General features: G+C 34.7%; 1 protein-coding gene across 9 annotated transcripts in view; it reads left to right on the forward strand.

Moving 5' to 3' along the window:
• MRTFB (myocardin related transcription factor B) overlaps window positions 1–16,701 on the forward strand; it is a 258,398-nt gene extending 241,697 nt beyond the window's left edge. For 7 of the 9 annotated variants that reach the window (XM_043996516.1, XM_043996573.1, XM_043996509.1 and 4 more), the window contains 6 exons: window positions 713–1,729; window positions 2,994–3,131; window positions 6,392–6,553; window positions 6,865–7,005; window positions 11,675–11,735; window positions 14,857–16,701. In XM_043996516.1, the coding sequence (XP_043852451.1) occupies window positions 713–1,729; window positions 2,994–3,131; window positions 6,392–6,553; window positions 6,865–7,005; window positions 11,675–11,735; window positions 14,857–15,392 (2,055 nt within the window). In that variant the 3' untranslated portion in view covers window positions 15,393–16,701. The remainder of the gene's footprint in view (window positions 1–712; window positions 1,730–2,993; window positions 3,132–6,391; window positions 6,554–6,864; window positions 7,006–11,674; window positions 11,736–14,856) is intronic. The other 2 variants (XM_043996551.1, XM_043996559.1) reach the window with 1 other exon arrangement.
• The last annotated feature ends 8,310 nt before the right edge of the window (window positions 16,702–25,011 follow it).

A 25,011-nucleotide genomic window follows, 5' to 3' on the forward strand; every position in this document is an offset into this window, starting at 1 on the left:
AGTGGATAAAGCACTAGCCCTCAAGTCAGGAGGACCAGAGTTCAAATCCGGCCTCAGACACTTGACACTTACTAGCTGTGTGACCCTGGGCTTAACCCTCATTGCCCCGACCCCAAAAAAAAAGCATATACTAATGTTGTTTTGGGGTGTGTGTGTGTGTGTGTGTGTGTGTGTGTGTGTGTGTTTTAAGATCCTTAACAAAAGGATAGCATTCACTAGCATACTCTTACTTTAGTTAAGAAGGCTATGAGATGGCCTCATATACAAGGTGTCCCAAAATGCTTACTGCAGCTTTTGGGGTGGAGGGGAGTTTGGGGAGGGGTTGGTGAGACAATTGGGGTTAAGTGACTTGCCCAGGGTCACACAGCTAGTAAGTGTCAAGTGTCTGAAGCCGGATTTGAACTCAGGTCCTCCTGACTCCAGAGCCAGTGCTCTATCCACTGTGCCACCTAGCTGCCCCTTACTGCAGCTTTAAGCTCCAATAACTTACAAACTGCACTAAGCCTTTTGGGACACCTTGTACATATTTTGAAAACTATATTTTTGTTAATAATTGTTTTGAAACAAACATGCAATGCTTTCTTGCCTAAATGAACATGCTTCATTTGGTAAAAATTTGTCCCATTTCTTCACAAAAGCTTACTATAGACTTGTATGAAAACTTCAGTTCCTAAAGGAGAAAAATAACTTAATCTTAATATTTTGTCTCCAGGTAGCTGAACTAAAGATGGAATTGAAGTTAAGGGGTTTACCAGTGTCGGGCACCAAGACAGACCTAATTGAACGTCTGAAACCATACCAAGAGCTTAGTAGTGGTATTTCTACTAGCAATGCTGTTGCAGTGCCCACCTCTACCGTAGTCACTAGCAATCCAGAAGTTACTATGGCATTCCCAGTTACATTAAATAGTTCTGTGGCCAGCACCATTCCCAGCTTTAAGTCAGAAACATCATCTACTGGAACGAGCAGTGTGACACACACTGACACCATTAGCTCCCCTCTGCCAATCTCCCCATCTCCTTCAGAACACTCTAGTCTTAGTACTGATGATACTAACATGACAGATACTTTCACAGAAATTATGACCATGATGTCCCCCTCCCAGTTTTTAAGTTCATCTCCTTTGAGGGTGACAAATAATGAAGATAGTCTCAGTCCTACCTGTGGAGGCCTGTCAAACATGGAATTGGATGTGGCTGAAAAGGACCGAAAGCTTCAGGAGAAAGAAAAACAGATTGAAGAGCTAAAAAGGAAACTGGAACAAGAACAAAAACTTGTGGAAGTACTAAAAATGCAACTTGAAGTTGAAAAACGGGGACAGCAGCCACCAGCAGCACCCCAGCCCACTGCTAATCCTGTAAATAATGTAGATCAAAAGCATGTCATTCCTGCTGTCAAAGATGAGAATTCTCTCCCTGACTGTTCTAGCTCAAGGCAATCAATACCGGGTACCAGCCATTCTTTAGGCCAGTCAGGATCTACTGCTGGCCAGAACCTAGTTGCCAAAAAAGCTGTGGTTATCAAGCAAGAGGTGCCCGTGGCCAAAACTGACCAGCAGAACATCATCTCTCAGTATTACGTGAGTTCACAGAGACATCCGCAAACCACGGTTGTTGCTCAGCCTCAAGCTTTACTAACCACCCAAACTGCACAGCTGCTACTCCCAGTGTCTATCGAGGGTTCGAATGTAACTTCAGTTCAACTACCAGTAGGCAGTATAAAACTACAGGTGTGAAGTTTACCTTTTAACTACTCATTTCTCCTTTGAATCAAAATGAAATCTTGTTCAAAGTGATGGAGATACAAAGTAAAAGCATCAAGATTTCATGGTTGTAAAAAACTGTCAGGGTTATTAAAATCTAAATATTGAAACACTTTTTAAATAAAGCAAACATTTTTCTTCAAATCCTCCCCATAAAGAAAGCTTCCATATCACTGTTTCCTTAGACTGGGCTAATCATAAGTCCTATTCACACTATCCTAACAAGTTACCTAAATTCATTATAATTTTTAACTTTACAAATCAAGAAAATGAAGGTCAGAGACTTTTTCAAGAAAGCACAGTAAATTAGTGGCAGAGCTGAGACAGGAAATTAAGTTTTTAAATCTTATACTTGTGTTCTTTATGGTCAATATCTTTGTATTTTAATATACTTATATGTATATAGCATATTATGAATAGATACATATATACAAAAAACTTGTTTATGCCATTATATATATAATCATTTATTAAATCAATGGCATTGATGTTATAGAATACTCAAAAATATGTCATTATATTAATGCAAGAATAGTTTAAATTTTGAATTCTGGAAAAGGTGAATTGAAATTTGAGAATGAGAATGTTCAAAGAGACTACTACTGGCTATAATCATAGGATCTCCATCCATGTTTGGGCATATTTGTCTGTGTTCTATATATTTTATATTTTAAATCATTTGGATGAGCTTTAAAACAGATGAACAATGTGACATGTAGTTAGGACTCAAGTACTTCTGTATAAGAAACAATGAGATTATTTAGTTACTTTATCATGATTAGATCCATTATGCATTCCTTTTATCATAGTTTCCTGTTTTCTCAAAAGGGCCAAGTAAAAACAGTTGTTTTGGATTATTTGTGAGTTGTGGGGTTTTTTTAAGAAAAAAATGGTGGGTTCATATGTTCTAGTTCCTGGAATAGGATTTCTTAGGTACATGTAAACAAAACCAAATTCTGTCATCTAAGAAACTGCAAATAATCATTTCATGTACTTAACTTGGCCTATTTTGAGAATTTGTTTCCATATCCAGCAACACTGGTGGTTAAATCTTCATTTGCATCTAGAAATGATAGTAGCACAATCATTAATACTTGTATCTCCTAAGCTTTTTTTTTTTTAATGATTTGCTATAAACGAGGCTCTGAAAGCACTGATTTTTCTTTAAGTTTTGTCTTCACTGGTTTTGTCTTCACATGGTGAAATTAGTAATTTATTATTCTCCTCCTAGGCTTCACCACAAGTAGGAATTACAACTCAGCCCCAAGTATCAGCTCCTGTATCATCCTCTGGCTTGGCCCAAACATCCCATCCAAAACAAGACAATTTCACACAACATGTACTCAACCAGTCTCAACAAATAAGAAAGGTTTGTGACTACTGAAGTGGAGTAGTAGACACAGAATTATTGTTGTTCAGTCGTTTTCAGTCATGGCCGACTCTTCACAACCTCATTTGGGGTTTTCTTGGCAAGAGTTACTGGAGTGGTTTGCTATTTCCTACTCTAGCTCATTTTACAAATGAGGAAACTTAAGCAAATGGGGTTAAGTGATTTGCCTAGGGTCACACAGCTAATAAGTGTCTGAGGCAGGATTTGAACTCAGGAAGATGAGTGTTGGGCACTCTCTCCACTGTGCCACCTAGCTACCTTAGACACAGAATATTAACTTATTATTGTAAAATAATGGTCATCTCGAAGAACAAGGCTTGACTCATAAGACATCTGAATTTCCATTTGGAATATTGAAGATTGAAATTGGAGACATGGATAATCCTCCAAAATCTATTTAAATAGCCTTCCAACATAAAAGTTTATCTTCAAATATGTACTTAAATTGACTGTGAGTTTTCAAAATTTCAAATCAAGAAGGCCTTTTTAAAAAAAATCAAATAAAGTAATTTTTCTCACTAGAAAAAAACTAAATCATTTCATTTTTTGGTAAGTGGTAGCTACAGTACAATGGAAAGAACTGACGTCATTAGACCCAAATGAATCCAAGTGTATTTTTTTAAAACAGTGTTGAGTGATGGCTAAGCCACTACACTATCTTTGACAGATAATAAGAATAGGAAAGATGCTGCAGGCCTTGAAAAGGATAAATGTTCCAATTTTTAAAACAGAGAAGGGAGTGTGGAGTCTGGAAACTAAAGGTCAATAAGCTTAGTTTTGATTAATGACGGAATTTTAGAATATATTTTTAAAATTAGTGATCATTATTGAGTATCTAGAAATAATTATTTTTTTTAAGCCAGCATGACTTCATTAAGAATAATTTCCCTTTTTTTTTTTGACAGTGCTACTAAACTGGTAAATCAAGAAATGCTACAAATATAATTGAGCCAACCTTTCATGTTATTATTTTGGACAAGATGGAGAGGTTTGGAATAGATCAGTAGCTAAATGGATTTGGAATTGGTTAAATGGCCAGACCTGAAAAATAAAATTATTAATGGCTTATTATCATCTTGAAAATTGAGGTCTGTAGTGAAATGAGCCCTGTGCTGTTTGACATTATTGTGAACTTAAATTTGCAAATGACACAAAATTAGAAAGAATAACACATACATTGGATGACAAAGGCAGGACTTGACATATTATAGAATTTAGAATATAGAACATAATTTAATAGGATAAATTTAATCTTACACTTCAGTTGAAGAAGTTAATTTCATAAATGCAAGATGAGGGACTCATGATTAGTAGTATTTTTTTAAAAACAATCTATCAACTGTATGATAATGGCAGTCACAAAACCAAAGAAAAGCAAGACAAGGCTAGAGAGATGATAGTTCTGATCCGGCCACATCTGGAATATTGTTCAGTTCTTCAGTCATTTGGAATGGTATTTTATGGACACTGACAGCCTTTAACATATCTAGCAGAAGGCAGCCTAGATAGGCTTCAACAAATCCTTTGAGATCATTCCATATGAGGATAAGTTGAAAAAATCAGTCTGTGTAGAGGATGTGTTAGTTGTCATGAAAGAGGGATTCAACTTACTTTGCTTGGTTCCAGAGGGCAGAACTATGAGCAACAGAGAGACAAAGCAAAAAGAGACATGGGTCTGATGCAATGAAAAATATCCTAACAATTAGAGCTAATCAAAAATGGAATAGGGCTTGGTAAGTTAATTCCCCTCATTGGAGGCAAAGCTTCAAGCAAAGGCTGATGACCATTTATTTATATGCTATTGAGGGTATTTTTGTTCAGGTGTGGGTTAGACTAGAAGGCCTCTGAAAGTCCTCCTTTCTAACTCTTCTATAATTCAATGAGCTCTGAGCTGGAAGCCATCAGAACTGCCTCACTATCCCAGTTCTAATCCTAACAAGTTGTATGGCCTTGGTACAGTCATTTAAGCCTCTTTTCAGTGTATCTTTAAAATTAGAGATGCCTCTAAGTTACATTTTAAATGACAAAAGTTGTTAGAATTCACTCTGATTATCCACTAGATGGAGCCATAAGCTATAAAGTGCATATCATTGTGAAAGAAAACTGTTTTCAGGAATATACTCTAATCCTTAATATCACGGGATTTAGAAATGTAAGAGCTAAACCTCATCATTTTACAGAGGAAACTCCAAGACAGAGAAATTAGGTAATTTGTTCAAGGTTATAAAGCACAGTCCAGGTCTTCCAGCTCCAAATCGGTGTTCTTTTTAACATATTACATAACAGTATTTTTCTGAGAATACCTTCTAAAAACCATTTATACTTGAAAAAAGTATTTGTGTCCTGGCAGTTAGATATGTGCATGTGTGTACATTAATGCACAACAATAACTTTTCGTTGACTTAGGGGAGCAGATGAAAGTATTATATTAACTCAGCTATATTTTTAATATACATTCTTTTGTTATCAGCTCTGAGAAAGTCAACTAGTGTCAAACATACAGTACGTGATCAGATGTGGGCTAAATGATAAACTGTTACTAGAAGGGAACCCCAGAGGCCATTTTTACATGTAATGGAAAATGAGATACTTGCCTAGGGTATCATAGTAGCTACAGTGTTAGTTGAACCTAGGTTTTCCTGACATCAAGTCTAATCCATGGTGCTTCTCATTATGCGTAATTCGGTTTACTTTAAAAAGAAAATAATATTTTAAAGATATAAAGGGCTTGGGTTACAAAAAATATCCTTTTCTTCCAATTTTTTTTAACTTTTTCCCCCCCTTTGGAAGCTTTCCTGAACTAGATGATTCTTCCTTAATTAACTAATATAATTTTTATCATTAGAACCTGTTATCTATAAAGATTAAGTTTAAAGTAACATTTGATAAATAGTCTATAAAACTTATAGTTAATTCATAGAACTCATAAATCCTTTCCAAACCTAAAAATATAAATAGGCTCAAGAAAGATCAAAACAAATTCATAGACAAAATCATAGTGAGTTTTTAAAAGAAGCTAGGGAAATTTGAATTTCATTGATCTTTTAATGTAGACACCAGAGGATAAAGAATATGAAGCTCTGTAACAATAATATGCACCTTGGTACCAGTGTCAGAGACAAGAAATATTGACTAAGTTGGATCAATGGTTTAACTTGTTAAGTTCATAAATTTTCTTTTGTTCATGAATAATTCAAGATAAACAGATACATTGATTGGAAAATATTGATCCATTTCAGGTTTTTCCACCTAACCCACCATCAAATACAGTATTTTCCTATCAGAGACCACCTGTTACAACAGTCCAGCAGCCATTCATTAATAACACATCCAGCAGTGTTCTTCAGTCCAGGAACACACAGGTTCCTTCAGTGCAAAATGGACCTAGCACTACCAACAAGGTAATCTTGCAATATAGCAATGCCTACACTGAATACATTTATTTGAGAATATTATCCCTTACTTTAAGTATGCCTACCATGACTTTGTATTTATATCAGTATGAAATAGTTAAACAGGAAAAAAAATTATGATTGCTGTAACCTCCTAAAAATACTATTGCTAGAATCTACTTTTGCTATCTACTTAAATGAGAAGCATTCTTTGTTAGCATTATTTGACTGTTTTATTGCCTATTCCTGGTGAAAGGTATGCAGGAAGAATGCAAGTTTTGGTATTATAGTAATATATTTCTCAACTCTGTTTGGCATAGCCTGGTTCTCCATCTCAACCTCAGCAGTTTATCATACAACACTCTCTATTTGGCAACGCAGTCACCAAGACAAAAGATCCCCCAAGGTATGAGGAAGCCATAAAGCAAACTCGAAATGTACAGTCATCTTCTCATTCAGAGGTAAGAAAAGGCTAGTCGTTTTTCAAGACTGAGTATAAATTAAGAGCTATAAAAAGTGTCCAGAATGGAATAAGACTTACACTTTCTCTGCTTTGCCCCATACCATAGTAATTCCCTTGCTTGAATCAGGTGAGTCTGCCATGCCAAGAACAACAAACTTTCATTATTATTTGTGAAGCAATAAAATGAATAATTAGTACTAATTCAAATCTACATTGGAGTCAAAATCAATGACACAAAATTTATTTGTGTTCAAAAATTAATAAAGTTAATTGCATTTCTTTTCAATGGAAAATCTTTTATTTAAATTCCTCTTCTACTCAAAAACCTTCCAGCTTTGTGGTTCTGTTTGTTCATTGTATCAAATTTAAGCCCAATTTGGCATGCAAGGCTACTTATTAACCAGCTATACCTTTCTACCCAACCTCATCTAGACCTGTTGGCTTCCAAGCAGTGATGTTGCCCTCACCTCCTATTCATTCCACCTCCTTCCAAGCTTTTTGTTCATGCTCACCTATAGTACTTGTGATAATCCAAATTTCACATTTCAACACTGAGATCCATTTGTCATTATGAACTAACTCAAATCCACCATGACCTTTCTCATTTTAATCCTGTCAATTTTTATTTATATGCTACATATATCTTTACACACATATGCATACACATTACATAATTTCTTAATATGTCTTTGTTTCTCATATGTTGTTTTATCTTCCCAATTAAATTGTGAATTCCATGAGGTTATAGAGACCTGACTTTCTCTATATTGAACAAAACCATTGAAAACCATTCTGTGTAAAAGCATTTTTCATGCTGGCCTTGACAGTGAAACCTCCAAATGTGTAGAGTCTTGGTCAGGATGGGGACAGCCAAATTTCAGATGTTATCTATATATATGGAGAGCAAGCATCCACACATAGGATGTTGGCCTAGGCTCTGATCAGAAATGAACAATGTTATACTGTCATAAAGAAAAACCATTATGGGGAAGCTAGGTGATATAGTGTGATAGAGTACCAACCCTGCAGTCAGGAAGACCTGAATTAAAATTTGACCTCAGACATTTACTAGCTGTGTGACCTTGGGCAAGTCACTTAACCTGATTGCATGGACAAAGAAGTAAATACCCAAGCTTCAGCAGCAAGCAGTAAACCAAAGTAGTTCTTGTTCTAATGTTTGAATCGGTTTCTTTTTAATTATATCTGTTGGATATTTCTTTTGGGAAGTAGGTAGTATACAAGGAAGATGAGAGCTAGGGTACAACAAAGAGAAGGAAAAGGTAACTGAAAGGCAAGGAAATTCTCAAGGAGTTTTCCTTTAAGTAGTAGGGGACAGTGCAGGCATGTTGGCAGGTAGATGATATTAGTTTGCTTCTCTTTGCTGTCTAAAAGGGTTTATTTTGAAAACCCCTGGACAACTGATGCAGTCAGTGGGGTTACTCATACTATCGCTGCTTTTCCCCCATCAGTACTTTGTGAGTAGTGATAACCCTTAGCTTTTTTTTTTAAACTCATAGCTTTTGTTGTCTTGTATAGAAGCCAAAAGATAGAATTTCTGCTTCATTATAGCACTATGCTGTGTTGCCCCAAGAGGACTCCAAGGAAATGAAAATGTAGCATTCAGTTCTGTTCAATTCAGTTCTGAAATTTAGATGAATGTAGGATGTTCACTGCTTAAATAAGCAATTACCAGAAAAACAAAGGTGGGTCACTTTGGCTTAATGGGTGCTGATAAGGACACCTGGATTTCGATTTTTCAATTTACAGTATTTACAGAGTGGAGGCAAAATTCAGCATCAGTTTTCTGTCATTGGTATGTGCTAAATGAGTGCAATGCTCCAGTAGTCTGAGGTAGTTGGCTATGTGTATATGTTTTTAAATTCATGTACTCTCTGATCACAAGCTGGCAGTTAAATTGAATTATTTGTAAACACTGAAAATATGCAGTGTTTCAAGTAAATGAAAGTGTAGCATTGAAATTTCTTGATTATATATGCAATAAAAATTCTGTATTAAAATTTTGGGAAAATATGTTTGCTTCTTCGGATTGTTCATTTGTAGATAATTGTGGTCTGAATGGCACATGTCATTAGCTGCTGTACTTACTCATTACAATTTGCATATAATATAGGAGAAATTCATATCTAGTTCATGTTCTGATATCAAGTAAATAATGAGGCTGATGTTATAGAAGGCTAATTTCCCCTTTTTTGCATGATTTTATGGCATGTGCATGAAATTTGTTATGAAATAAAGTCAAATGAAAAATGCATCTTATTATCTCATCTCAGAATCATGAAGAACACTAGAAGCTTACTTATCAGATCCTCTCTTGTCATTTTGTTTAGGCGGGCAGCACGTAGCAAATGATACAGACCAGGCTAATGAGTGGGGAAGGGAATATAACAGCTTGTTTAGAGTTGTTGTCTGAAAAAGGAAAATGGGTAATTCTGACACTCAGGGATCAGGGAACAGATGAATTTTGTGGTCACCATGCCACATGTCATTCATGGATCTCAAAGTCTTTTCTTCTTCTTTTTTTAAAAATAAAATAATTTTATTATTTTCCAATTACATGTAGAAATAATTATCAACATGTGTTTATATAAGATTTCCAATTTCAAATTTTTCTCCCTACCTACCCTCCTTCCCCGCCTCCCCTAGAGAGCAGGCAACCTGATATAGGTTATATATACATAATAACATTAAACATATTTCTGCATTAGTCATGTTATACAAGAAGGATCAGAGCACAAAGGAAAAACCTCAAATCAGAAAACCAACAGCACCAAAAATAAAAGAAATAGTATGATTCAATCAGCATCCATATTCCCCACAGTTCCTTTTTTCACCTCTGGGGGCAGAGCCAAGATGGTGGAGAGAAGCTAGGAACTTTCCTGAGCTTTCCCATATTTCCCTCAAAAACAACATTAAATCAAGCCTCTAAACAGATTCTGGAACTACAGAACCTACAAAAAGAGAGACAAAATCCTGCTACGTGAAATAATTTAGAAGACTTCAGAAAAGGTCTGTCTCACCTGGGGTAAAAGGGGAGGATGACTCAGTGTCCCAGCTGGCAGCTCACATCAGCAAAGCTCGGCTCGGTGGGCAGCTCAACACTGTTGCAACTTGACACAGCTGAGAGTGGGGCAGCTGAGAGCAGTAAAAAGCTTGCAATCCTGAACCCTGTGCCCCAGGAGCAGATTTCAACTTGATAAGTTTAAAGATAGCCTACAACATGAGCAAGAAACAAAAAAGGACCCTTACCATTGACAACTTCTGTGGTGAAAGGGAACACCAAAATTCAAACACAGATGAGTTAGTCAAAACGCCCACAAGTGAAGACTCAAGAGGGAAGATGATCTTGTCTCAAGACCAAAAAGCCCTCTTTGAAGAGCTCAAATGGACTTTTAAAAACCAAGAGAGGTAGAAGAAAAAATGGAAAAAGAAATCAGAGAAATGAGAGCTACACTGCAAAAAAAAGCACAAAAAATGACTGAGGAAAACAATTCCTTAAAAAATACAATTGGCCAAATGAGAGAAAAAATTAGCCAAACAGAAAAAGAAGTGCAAAAGCTTACTGTGGAAAATGAGGCCTTAAAAATTAAAATTGAGCAGATGGAAGTGGATAACTCCATGAGACAACAAGAATCTGATGAGCAGAATCAAAAGACTGAAAAAATAGAAGAAAATGTGAAATACCTCATTGGAAAAACAACTTACCTAGAAAATAGGTCCAGGAGAGATAATCTGAGAATTATTGGGCTGCCTGAAAGCCATGATCAAGAAAAGAGTCTAGACACCATATTCCAGGAAATTATTATGGAGAACTGCCCTGAAATTGTAGAATCAGAGCATAAAATCATCATTGAAAGAATCCACTGAACACTTCCTAAAAGAGACCCCAAAAGGAACACTTCAAGGAATATAGTAGCCAAACTCCAGAATTATCAGGTGAAGGAGAAAATACTCCAAGCATCCAGAAAGAAACCATTTAAATACCATGGGGCCACAGTCAGGATTGCTCAGGACCTGGCAGCTTCAACATTAAAGGATCACAGGGCTTGAAATATAATATAGAGGAAGGCAAAGGAGCTTGGATTACAACCCAGGATCGACTATCCAGAAAAACTGATCATTCTCTTTCAGAGGAAAAGATGGACATTCAGTAAACTAGGGGACTTCCAAGGCTTCCTGAGAAAAAGACCGGAAATGAACAGAAAATTTGATCTCAATGTCTTTCTATTCCTTTCTACCCTTGCCTCCTTTGTGCTGCTGTTCTCTCCACAGGGAAAAGTAGAAAAAACAAATGTGCTAGCAAATGTGTGGAAAGAAGCCCTAATCTGAAGACATTTTCCAAAAGCCCTTAAAATTACAATTCTCAAAACAAAACCCCTAGATTATTATAAAAACAGTGGTCTTACTAGAACTAATGGAAGCACTTAGGTTGGACGTACCACTGAACTAGGAGTCAGAAGACCTGTCTCCTAGATTTACTTCTGCCACTAACCAGCTTTGTGACCTTGGGTAATTTTCTTTACCTTCTCTAAAACTCTGTTTTCAACTCTATCAAATAAGGCAATCTTTAAACATTTTAAAGTTTCTTAGGTGGCTTCAATTTGATTTTTTTACAAGAAGGAAATTAATCTTTATTTATTCTGTCGTAGATTTCCAATGCACATAGTCAACAGATGGATGACCTCTTTGATATCCTCATTAAAAGTGGAGGTAAGTCAAAAGTTTTAATAGAATATGTGCAAGAAAACAACTTGGACATTTCTAGTTCTCTCAGTGAGAAATAGAAAATTCTTTCAATTTGTCATTTTGAGACTATTGAATATAGCAATACAGTAAAATTCAAAGTTTTTTTATAGCTCAAAGTTTACCTTTTGGGCTGTGAACATAATCTTATAGGTATAATGGAACTAACTCCTTTTGTTAGAAAATATAAAGTCACTAAAAAGTATTATAAATGATTGATTTGGGTTTTTTTGTTTTTTGTTTTGTTGTTGTTTTTTGGTGAGGCAGTTGGGGTTAAGTGACTTACCCAGGGTCACACAGCTAATAAGTGTTAAGTGTTTGAGGTCAGATTTGAACTCAGGTCCTCCTGAATCCAGGGTTGGTGCTCTATCCACTGTGCCACCTAGCTGCCCCTATAAATGATTGAAAGTTGTTAACAAGCCAGTAATTTCATTTACAGGCACCAAAAAGGTACAGTTGTTAAAATAACAATTTAGAGGCAACATTATTCGCAAATCTACATGGTAGAAAAAGAAAAATAATGGCAAAATGGCAGGTTGGAACCAGATGAACCTTTTGTCTTATGGCATTATTCGGAATTTTTTGGAGTGATTGTCTGAACTTTTTGATATTAGTTGGAAAAATAGCAAAAACATCATAGGTGTCCAAAAGAATAAAGGAACTTAAAATATTATTCCATAATGTTTATAAGTAGGTTAAACTAATATGTACTTTAGAAATACAGTGTTAAAGTTCTGCATATAAACATTCTTTTGCAATGATTCTTTGTAAATCTGAACTATAGCTTTTTTTTCAGAGATCATGTGATTTCCTTGCCTCAATGGCTATATTTTTATAATGAGTATAATAAAATTTCCATTACAAAGACTGGAATGTTTCAGAGGATTCTGAGACAATGAGATGAACAGAGTTTAGGAATATTATTAGAAATAGGAAAGATTAAGGTGTGTGTGTGTGTGTGTGTGTGTGTGTGTGTGTGTGTGTGTGTGCACGCACCTTCAATAATCAATTTCTAACTTGAGAAATTAAAGGGATCAAGTATTTCATGCTGTTATTTCAAGAATAAAAAACCAAGTAATTAAGTCAACAAGCATTTATTCAGGGCCTACTATGTGCTAGGGCTTACCACTGTGCTAAGCACTGAAAATATTAAAAAAGGCCAAATATAGTAGCTCTTATTGTCAAGGACTAACAGAGCATACAACATGAAAACAATTTTATCTACAAATAAGATATATACAAGATAAATTGGAGATAAACAACAGAGTTGACTATTAAGAGAAAACAAAGAATAGCTTCTATAGAAGGTGGGATTTTAGTGGGGCCTTGAAGGAATACAGAAAGTGCAGTTGAGGAGTGAGAGAATTCTAGGAATGGAGGGCAACAGCCAGTGAAAAGTCAGGAGTCAGGAGGTAAGAGTGTTTGTGGGAGGAATATCAAAGAGGACAGTGTCATTTGGTTGCAGAATACATGGGGGAGAGAAAGGTTAAGAAGACTGGAAAGGTAGGAGAGAGGCATGGTATGAAGGGCTTTGAATGCCAGAGGATTGATCTTTTGTCCTCCTGCGAAGCAAGTAAACAAGAGAAAGGGGGGCATTAAAAAAAATTTTTTTTAATGCAGTTCTAAATTTGAAATTAGAAATATTTAGAAAAAAAAATTAGTTGAGGTTCAGGTAGACGCTTCACTTAAATGAAGAGTTTTTGCTAGTAAAATGTCAACTGTGTGCTACTTTATCACTTTTTTTTTTTTGGTGGGGCAATGAGAGTTGAGTGACTTGCCCAGGGTCACACAGCTAGTAAGTGTCAAGTGTCTAAAGTCAAATTTGAACTCAGGTCCTCCTGAATCCAGGGCTAGTGCTTATCTACTGCAGCACCTAGCTTCCCCCCTAATGTGCTACTTTATGTTGCTCTCAAAACTACCTACCAATAATGAAAATGCTTATGGTTAAAATAGTGGATTGTAGAATGTTCTCTAGAATCATGTGTTTGAATCTTATGGCATTTCTGCTTTTAAAAAAAGTTCTAGGGTTGACTCCAGAGAATGAGAATAAATATGAATTACACACATCAGGTTGTATTAAATGATACTATAAGCAATCTTGTTTGGTTACTTAGTAATATGAATCATTAATTTCAATTTGTCAACATTGGACATCACGGAATGTCAACATTCCATAAAACATATGAGTTAAAACAAACTATGTAACTCAGATTCTCAAAAGAAAGAGAACAATTATTTATTCAATGATAGTAAGAGAAATGGAGGGTGGGTACTACTATCAGTAACAGATGGTACATTAAAATGCCACCTGATGTCGTGATTAGTATTTGTCAAGTCATTGCCAAATCCTTAAACTTTTATGTAATGTCAGAAAAGCCAAAAAGTTGAGTCAAACAAATAAGCCTCAGGTACAACGTGTCGTGTGTTGGTGCTTTTCTTAAAAATCAAACACAGAAATTGCAGATCAAATCATGTTATGATATCAACCTATTTTGCAAATGAGAGAAAAAAGCAACATGTACAAATACTAAAATGGCTAAAAGAAAGTAATGTGCTCATGTAACTGCCTTGCCTATGCTTAAAGAATTTTAAATGATATTAAGGTATCAGTATTTCTAGAATAGGCAAATTAATGATGTAATTTTAAAAAACTTCCCAATTGTAGTTCTACAATTTCAGGTTTTCAGCTTTAAAAGATCTATATACCACCACACACACACACACACACACACACACACACACCCCTAGAAGTACTGCCTCTTAATGGAATATAATTACTTTAAACTTATTTTAAATTGCCCTAAAATGATAAAACATTTCAGAATATGAACATATATTAAGCTTTCAAGCTAAAATGATCCATTAACTCAAGCACCTCAAGAAGTATGCCTAAGTTGATGGGAAATACTTTCTGTTGGGGAAACTGAGTGAGAATGCTATAGCCTTTTTTCTATCTCTATGACAGGTTTATGCTAATTGGATCAGGTCAGTACCAAAAGGTACCACATAAAGGCAAAATTATTTATGTAATAGATTGTGCTAAGTAATAATAAAAGGTTTATCTATTTTTTTTTAATTTTTTTTACAGAAATTTCTCTCCCTATAAAAGAAGAGCCTTCTCCTATTTCCAAAATGAGACCAGTGACAGCCAATATCACCACAATGCCAGTAAATACAGTGGTATCACGACCACCACCCCAAGTCCAAATGGCACCACCAGTATCCTTAGAACCGATTAACAGTTTGTCTATCAGTTTAGAGAACCAACTAGAAGCTTTCTTGGATGGAACTTTACCTTCAACAAGCGAAATTCCTCAGCTAACAAGTAACAACGAGGACAGAGAATCATTCTCTCTTATTGAGGATCTCCAGAATGATCTCCTCAGTCACTCTGGCATTCTGGATCACTCACATTCTCCTATGGAAACTTCAGAAGCACAATTTGCTGCAAATAATTCCTGTTTGTCTCTTGACCTTCCTGATTCAAACTTAGACAATATGGAATGGTTAGACATTACTATGCCTAACACCTCATCAGGGCTTACTCCTCTCAGCTCTGCTGCTCCAAGTATGTTTTCCACTGACTTTTTAGATCCACAAGACCTACAGTTACACTGGGACTAAAATTAGGTTTTTTGGTCTCAGAACTTAATAGCTATAGTAAGAGCATGTAAATAACTCTTGGAGGTGAGTTTAAGGGATAGGTCCACAGCTGCAGCTTTGCAATTAAAATGTTATCACAGAATGAATGAATACAAGATGATAGCCCTGAAATAAATTCTACAAACACTTCATTGCACTTAGCAGTGAATTTCTCTAACTTTTTCTATGATTTAATATAGCACAGGGCCATCTGAGAAGTATACCGGTCAAGAAAAAATAGTTGCTACAAGGACCTCAGTGATGAAAACTACCACTAGACAAAACATGGAAAAGAAGAGTACCTGTAGAAAATAGCACCAAGAGTCCTTTGTAGATATTAAATCAACTACATTTAAATCTCTGGTTATTTTAAGACTCTGAATAAAAGGCAAACAGCTTATTTTGATTTTAACTTTCAGTTTAAAGCAGAAACAGAGCTAGTTTGAGGGAAAGTTAAGAAATCACTGCACTTGATTGTTCCTGTAAAGAGCCTGAGCCAAGATCAAGATTCACTAGGGAGGTAAAATGGAAGAAAGATACCTGGCCAGTTCAGGGACAAGGCCCTTATGGGTGATGTCTTCTGGTTCAGAAGCCTCTTTTTTTTTTTTTTTTTTGGTTACTGTGGTTTGCTTTGTGATTTTTTGAAATCTTACTTTGGATTTCCAAATTTCAATTTACGGGAAAACTTATTCGCTATAAACAGAGGGTTTCTTTCAAAAGTACTATCATGAACAAGCCACTAAAAAGTCCATGTATATTGATAATACTGAAACTTAGCAACATGCTGGCTTGATTAGATTGATTTTTAATATGTATATCAGTTATTTGTACACTATTTGACATAATTTGTACAGAGTATTTTGGGGTGGGAATAGAGGTATTCTGTGGTTTTATTTGTTTAATAACTCTAGAGGACTTACTTGTTCTACATTTATTTCCTTGCAAACTATATTTCTGATAACCAAATCCATCTCAAAGAATGAAGAAAAAAAAAACCTTTAGCATTAAATCTTTTTTTTGACCTGATCAGGTGAAAATAGAAAACAAAGGGAGAATATGTAAAGTATCTGGCAACATTCCTATAATGGTTATAAAGGTATTTTTAAGGGCCACTTTTAAATAGAGACTTCTGCTCTGATTTTTGTTCATTGCAACTAATACCAGTTTAAAACTGCAAGTGCTTAGTAACTAGATACCATACAAGAGCTCTAACTCTTCAAGTAACATTAAAGGAGTGGAGTATCTAAAAATAAAAAACTGGAGATTTCTGTTAATACTTTTTTTGGTCAAGGAAAAAATAGTAGTCCATATTTGATTATGACAAAGAGTTTCTCAAGAATTTCCTAAAATTCTTCTGTGCAAAATTTCATGATTTTATATAACAAAATGAAAATAGTTGAGCTGAAACCTACTATAAGTATTTGCAATTTGTATTAGGACAGTGGTACTTCTTTATAATGAGCCCTACATGTAGATTTGATGCCGCCTTTGTAATTCATTCAGTGACATTCCCATAGAAATTTCCAAGGAATTAACCAGGCTCTTTGCTTGAAAGGGATTTACAAATTTTTTTCTGTAAATGTGCTCTTAACTAAAAACTGTGTTCTCATTTCAGAATTTTTTTCAGTTTTACACATTTTACTAAGTATAGTAAAATTGTGTTTATCCATCATTCAATCAGCCAGAACACTGGAACTCTCTATTATTTGGCACTTCATAACTTTGAAGCAACACCAGATCCTGAAGTGCCTCCTGGAACTGTCAGATTTAAATCATGTTTAGTGTAGTTTTAGTGTTGTGCATTTTATCTTACTTGAAGAATTAAAGAAGTGGTAATCCTTGCATGTGTAGTACCTAATTCTTTATCTGATGAACTAGAACACCCCATTCCCTGACCAAATGAGATAACAGAGACTCCACCATATTTGACGATGTTATCTTTCTGCTTAGAAATAGTGAGAAAAGGGCATGGCTTCAGCAGCAGAAGTATTTAACTTTGGAAAGTGTTATATGTTTGTCATCTGGTCTTTGGTTGAGGATTTTTTGGTTTTATTGCCCACATTAAACATTATAGTTTTCAGTTTTGAATAATTCCTTAAAATAAGATCAACTGCCATGGAGCTGAAGGGATTTATCAACTTTATAATATTTCTAATATCTTTGTGTTTTCATAATCCCTATTTGTAAACACATTTTTCTGAGGATCTCTAAGGAAGATGTTCATAATATTGTTTTTCAACCATAAATGAGTTAAACAAAGTACATTTATTAGATGTTTATTCACATAAATACATGATGTTGTGAATTAAAGTACTCTCAATAGTTTGTCATTTTCTAGTTAAGAAACCATAACTATAGTTTGGATAAATATGTTCTACTGTAGTCCACTGAAGTATTTAAGCCCTTGTGTGTTAGCAGTTAATAAAAAGGAAAAGAGTCTTCAGTTATTAACTGTGCAAGCACATGTACCATTCCACTAGGCCATCTTTTGCTTGGGGTAGCAAGACAATTATGAAATTATTATTATTGCTCTACAGGATACTAGACTCATGTATAGGATCATTGTATTTTAAAATGTGCAGTATGTAATCATAGACCAAAGATGATAATGTAAGAAAATAACCCTAACCTGTTTCAATGTTTATTATGTGAATGTACAAGGAAGGGGTTCAAGAAAGGAGTGTCAGTTTCCTAAAGAAAAATTTCTGTTTAAGGTCAGTTTCAATTAGCCATAGTAAAAGCACCAGGTAAAATTAAACTGTTGGATTTTCAATTAGCATGTATATAGTTTATAAGTGGTATTATATATCATTTTAAAATATTTTACATTGCCAAGAAAATATTAATTCATATCTATGTTATCTCTTATCCCTGTCATAACTCTTTCATACTTTAAAAACATTTAGTATCAACCTTTGCTCTCTACTTTATATGGATCAGGTCATTTGGGGATAGGCTTGGGGGGGTAAACAAAAAATAATTTTAGCAAAGATTTTATCAGACTACCTGTAATGTAGGGGTATTCAATTATCTTGTGCATTTCAGAACAGCATCTATTAGAAAAACCTTACAGAATGACTCAATGGTTTGCTTTAGAGTGTTTTTCTGAAATGTGCAAACTACTGTATAGAATTTGCCATATGTGTGTATGCATATGTATGTATTCCCAATTTGTAGAAAGAATTCTTGCTTGAACATTGTGTGTTTTATATGAATATTTTTGTAATACTGAAGAGATCTTACTTAAATCTTTGAAATTTCTAAAAAAAATTGTCACCAACTTAGAACATTATTTTGCAGTACAGTTTGAGTTGCAAAAGATACACTAGTATCAAGTTGAACTTGCTGCCTTTTGAGGACAAGGAAAAATAAAATATTTCTGCTCAATCATGTAATTTAGTGGACATAAATATATTAAGGAATACCTTATTTTATCAGAATAAAAACCACTAAAATCATATCTCTATTTTTGTCACCAAAGCTTAACTCAGGACATGTTCATACACAGCCACTGACCATTCCAATCATTGTGGCTGACTTCACAGTCAATAAAAATTGCCAAGGGTGACTATCATATATGGCCATCATCAACAAATGAATAAAATGAATAGATCTTCTTTGTTGGAATCTATTCATTTTGTGCAAATAAACTTGGACTCAGACAAAAACGCTATTAGCATTTGGGGGACTTTTAAGCTATTTTAGAGGGACCTGAATTTAAAGTATATATTCTCATGCCATCTCTATGGAAAATAATGTCAGGAACATATGCAGATAGGGATATAACAGCCCCAGAAAATAATTTATTTCCTTTTTTTAAAAAGCAGGTTTGAAGGGAAAAAATCCTGCTCAGTGTTCAATAGCCATTATCAGCAAAGCAATATAAGTCTAAGGAAATAAGTAATTGTTAACATTTACATGGGGATTTGGTTAACTGCTACTATAAAAATTATTGAATATTAATCAATTGAATGACATTATTCACAAGATCATATTGTTAGAGGTCACAAAAACAGCCCCCCTCCCTCCAATCAGAATACTTTAACTGGAAGGGCATTATATAATATATACATACATGCATATATGTATAATATATGTGTGTATAGATATGTATAGATATTACATATAAGGTGCAGACAAGCATAATATTGCATGAACATTTATTTGGATTGCACCCTTAAGACAGAAAACTAAACTCTTAAATGATTTAAATTAAAACTGGAAAATTAAGAGGATTTTTTTTTTGTTCTGGGCTTATTTTGGCTTTGTTTTTCATTGTTAAAACCTTACATGTTGAAATGCTCTTTTAAATATTGTTCATTTTAAAATATTTCCAGGACACAATTTTTATTATTACAAATTTTGCATGTTGTTATGGCAGGTCTATATATTTTCCAGGCATTTCTTCCTGCATTGTCTTAGAAAACACATCTTTTAAAAAGTGTTTCCACTCAAAATCTTAGACCTGAGAGCTCTAATTCAAAAGCTGTACATGTTTACAAAATTACTTTGTTTTTCACTGCTGTTAGGAAATAGCATGTCAAACATTACTATGTCACATTCATACAACAACAAATAATAGAAAAACTATTCCACAGTGGGCTGTCTGTGGTCAAATAAAGTAAAACTTAATTAGGTTTATATGCACAGCTGACGAGGTCTGAATGACTTCATGCCAACCTCTTTGAAGATAAGGCTTTAATAATAAAGTAAATACAATCACCTACAATCATACCAAGTACCTCTATACATCATGTTGTAAGAAAACTTACTCATTTTTGTAAGATGGGTGAGGGAGTGGTTAAGTATCAATCAAAAGTACTCATCCTCCAGTGAAAAGACAGTAACACAAACTTGCTTTAAAGGAACCAAAGGCGTTGCCAAAATTATGCCAAAAGAAGGCACTTTGCATTTGAAATTTGAGGATATCTCAAAATAAATCCCAAAAAGGTGTTAACTATTGGAAGTCATACTTTTCGTAAAGATGTAGATATTCTACAGTTGTTTTCATGTATAATAGCGTAGATGTGTTTTGTTGGTTTTTAAAAAAATACATTTCATAGTAGTAACAACCTTTACAGGTGGAGGTGAATTTTCTTCATTTTTTTGCTTGCAATAGAAATGTGGAGTGTAATAGGTGTTTCTCTTCTTATTTTCATAGTCACATTGTCTTAGCATCTCACTTTATGAAAAAAGAAGAAAGATACCACAGTCTCTAGGACTCTGTTCTTTAAGCACTAGTTTATTAAAACAAAACAAAAATTATGGCAAAGGGGAGGGGGAGGTTCCATTCATGTATTGCCTTTCTGTTTAAAAATTTAAAAAAAAACCATGATGCCTTTGTATTTGCTGTTTGCACCCCGAAATTAATTCCATATCATGTTTGAATGCCATACATTTTGCACATTGTACTGTATATATGTAATGCATATTGTATTTTTATATGTGTAGCACATTTATCATCAAATATTTTGTACATAGTGGCAATATTGTAGCTAATGAGAAAATGTTTGATATCTCAGCATTTTTGCATTTTTGTGTCTCGAATAAAAAATTTTTTTGATGTACTGTGATTGCTTGCCTTATATGTACTTTCAAAAGGATTATCAAAGGCTACTAGGGCTGGGGTATAACCTAAACTTTTTTTTATCTAGACTTAAGCTTCCTATATAAGTTGAGATGGTTGGACCAGATGATCTCTAAGGTATGTTCCAGATTTAACATTCTGTAATTCTTTTATGTGAAGTAGGGTGTCCATCAGAAAAGACACTGATCCTACATTCATACAGCAAACATTTCTGAGGTTCACAGTAGATTCACAAAACTTTTGAAAAGGTCTTCAGAAGAAAAAAATGAAAATTACCTGTCAGGTTATACTTAGAATCTATCAAGTCAAAAGGGACCGGACCCTAGGGATAAAGTTTTAGCTCCCTTATTTACAGATAAATAAGTAGGATAATGTTTTACATGAAACACCTATAAATTAACCAATGGCTTATGCCTACAAGTCGACAAGTGATTCCAAACTACAGCTGAAATTGAAAGATTCTTATCCCATCCTTTTCAACAGTTTACTTGGTTTGGGCAATAGAAACAGATCATGCTTGAATCTAATTAATTGCTTTAAAAAAGAGAGAAAACGGGCAGCTAGGTGGTGCAGTGGATAGAGCACGGGCCCTGGATTCAGGAGGACCTGAGTTCAAATCTGGCCTCAGACACTTGACACTTAATAGCTGTGTGACCCTGGGCAAGTCACTTAACCCCAATTGCCTTGCCAAAAAAAAAAAAGATATATATAGAGAAAACTTGTATAAACACTTGTTTAGTGAAGGACAAGGGAGAAGCTAATTAAAAGTGGGTTCAACAATAGATACTGGTGCCAAAATAAATGTTTATTCTCCATTACTTAAAATGAGTGTTTAGTCCATGAACTAAAGTCATTTAAAAGTAATGGACCCTATTCCTAACTGCTTGATCCAATAGCACCTCAATTTCAACATGTTCCAGAGAAGCTCATTATTTTCTTATCTAATCTTAGGTTCGAGAACCATCATCCTCCAAAGCACACAGGTTGAAATGTTTGGAATCATTTGATTCTACCACAGCACTTTGTTGACTCTTCATCCAAGAAAGCTTTCTTTCAAATCCTCCATTCCATTCCCACTACAAAAACCCTATTTCAGTACTTCATCATGTCTCATATGGAATTTTATAATCATTTAACTGGCCTTTCTATGCACTTTCAATCTATCCTTTACACAAAGTCTTTCTAATATACCACTCTAAACCTGTCATTCCTCAAATTCAACAAGCATCTATTTTATAGCTGCTATGTGCCAGACACTGGGAATTCAAACAAAAAAATAAAAATAGTCTCTGCATTTAAGGAGCTTGCATTCTAACAGCAGGAAAAAAAATCATACAAAAATAAGTAAATGAAATATCAACAAAAATAAAGTAATGGAAGGTTGGGGAGTAGGTAGAGACCAAGAAAAAAACTATTGGAAGTAGTACCTGAACTGAACCTTAAATGGAGGTAGGGTTCCAATGAATATAATGAGAAAGCATTTATTAACAGCTCACTGTGTGCAAAACCCTCTACCAAGCAGTGTTCCTTCTCTCAAGGAGTTCACATTCTAATAGGGGACATGACAAATTAGAAATATTCAGCTTTAGAGAAGATTTCAAGGCTCATGAAAAATCCTGGTCACCTCCAGAGAGAACTAAGTATAGATTGAAGCTTTTTCCCCCCACTTTTTTCAGCTTTTCTTTTTCTTTCACAACATGGCTAATATGGAAATATATTTTCCATAACTTCAAATGTATAATGAGTTACATGTAATTTCCCTCCTCAATGGATGAGGAAGGAACTGAAGGAGAAAATTTTGAACTCAAAGAATGTGAAAAAAATATGAAAAAAAATTTTAACACGTCAAGACTTGGAGGTCTACTTAGAAATCCAGAAGGTGGTCGTTGGGGCACAACCACAGGGCAAATGGTAAGGCCCCATGGAGGTAAAGTGGGAAAATATTCCAGGAATAAGAAGTCACCTGTGTTTTCATTGACTTTCCATCACTTACCAAAGAAAGTTTCAGATTCTTATCCTGGCATTTTAGATCTTCCACAATGCAACTCCAACCAGCTATGTAATATAAGCAACTTCCTTTAAGAAATCAAAGTATTTTATGCAACCCTCCATCTGCACATTTCAGCAACAATGAACAATTGTCATCCTGTATTATATTGCCCTCTCTTGTAGCTGTGCCTTTGCTAATATCAACTCCCTTCTTTGCAATGTATTCTCACTCTCTCTACCTTTTGAAAATTCCTTTCTTCAAAGCTCCAACCTCCAGGAAGCTTTCCCTACTTCCTCTTACCTCAGAGTTCTTGCAGCAGTTTTTCTAAATCACCTCTCCTTTGGAATTATCACATCCAACTTTGTATCATAGTTATTTGTTGACATAACTGTCATCCTCTCCTTATCTATAAGTTCCTTAAGGCAGGAACTATGTATTCATCATTACATTGCTCTTCATAGGTCAGACACATACGGTTTTTTAATTGAGGTGAAATGGAATGAATTTTGGCGTTTGCTTATGCATATGATGTCGCTGAAAGCTAATTAAAATGTTATGTGTCTTTAGACCCCTTTAGGGGTGTTCCAATGCCTTCAACTTAGGGTATTACCTAGACCCTTATAGTAATCATCCATTCATGCTAAGCTATTCTATAATTCATCCAAAAAGGCCTTGAAAACTGCTTAGAATATACTATTCATACATTTTCCTTTACTACATGAAATACTACAATTCAAACAAAATGCTAAGATGATACTTTACAAACAGTACAAGCCCATAATTAAAGTACAGTTTGTGTATCAGGCAGTTGAAGGAGACTTACTTTTCTCAAGTCTGGTAATAATATAGAGAAAAGTGCCTGCCATTTTTTCTATCATTTTATAGAGATGGGGGTTAATTTGCTTGTAATCTATAATAGGGGGGCAACTACATGGCACAGTGGATAAAGCACTGGCCCTGGAGTCAGTATTTGAGTTCAAAATCCGGCCTCAAACACTTGACACTTAATAGCTGTGTGACCCTAGCCAAGTCACTTAACCCTCATTGCCCTGCAAAGAAAGAAAAAGAATATTCTATAATAAGAGGGGGAAGAGTAATCCATTTCTGCTTAAGGAGGAATAGATAGTATATATTAGAAAGAAAAGAGATTGTTGGTGGGCCTACAACAGAGCAAGGTTTATTATCTAAGACATACTTTTCTATTAGACTCAGAACTACAGCATCCATAATGGATCAAATTGTACTTTGTTTCTAGTAATTTCATTTTTAAAGTATTTAAATTTGCATTTACTTCCTTTTTTGCATTTACTTCCATAACTTCATATGTATAATGAGTTACATGTAACTTGCCTTCTCAATTACATTTGCAACACATCAAATGTAGAGTAGCTTAAAGCATACAGATAGACTTTGAGTCTTCATCTTTGTATCTTAACCTCATGGTAATCCTTGGTATCATTACAGTTGTTAGTATTTGTATTTCTTTTTTTTTTTAATTCAGTCTTTTTTTTTTGTAAACTTGCTTTTTTTTATGTATAAGGTATTTTATTTTTTCCGTTACATGTAAAGATAGTTCTCAACTTTTGTTTATACAAGCTTTACAATTTCAGATTTTTCTCCCTCCCTCCCCTCCCTCCCACCTCCCCTAGACAGCAGGTAATCTGATATAGGTTATGTCTATATATCTCTATACATATACATATAGATATAGATATATACACACACATATATATATACACATAATAACATTAATCCTATTTCTGCATTAATCCTGTTACAAGAGAAAGAATCAGAGCAGTGATGCAAAACCTCAAAATAGAAAAAAAAAACAACAGCACCCAAAACAAAAGAAATAATATGGTTCAATCAGCATCTATACTCCACAGTTCTTTTTTTTTTTCTTGGATTTAGAGATCCTCTTCTATCATGAGTTCCCTGGAACTCTTCTGTACCATTGCATTGGTGAGAAGAATATAGTCCATCACAGTAGATCAACACTCAATGTTGATGATACTGTTTACAAT

The sequence above is a fragment of the Dromiciops gliroides genome, chromosome 1 (genome assembly GCF_019393635.1).
Source record: "Dromiciops gliroides isolate mDroGli1 chromosome 1, mDroGli1.pri, whole genome shotgun sequence".
NCBI classification, from domain to species: Eukaryota; Metazoa; Chordata; class Mammalia; order Microbiotheria; family Microbiotheriidae; genus Dromiciops; species Dromiciops gliroides.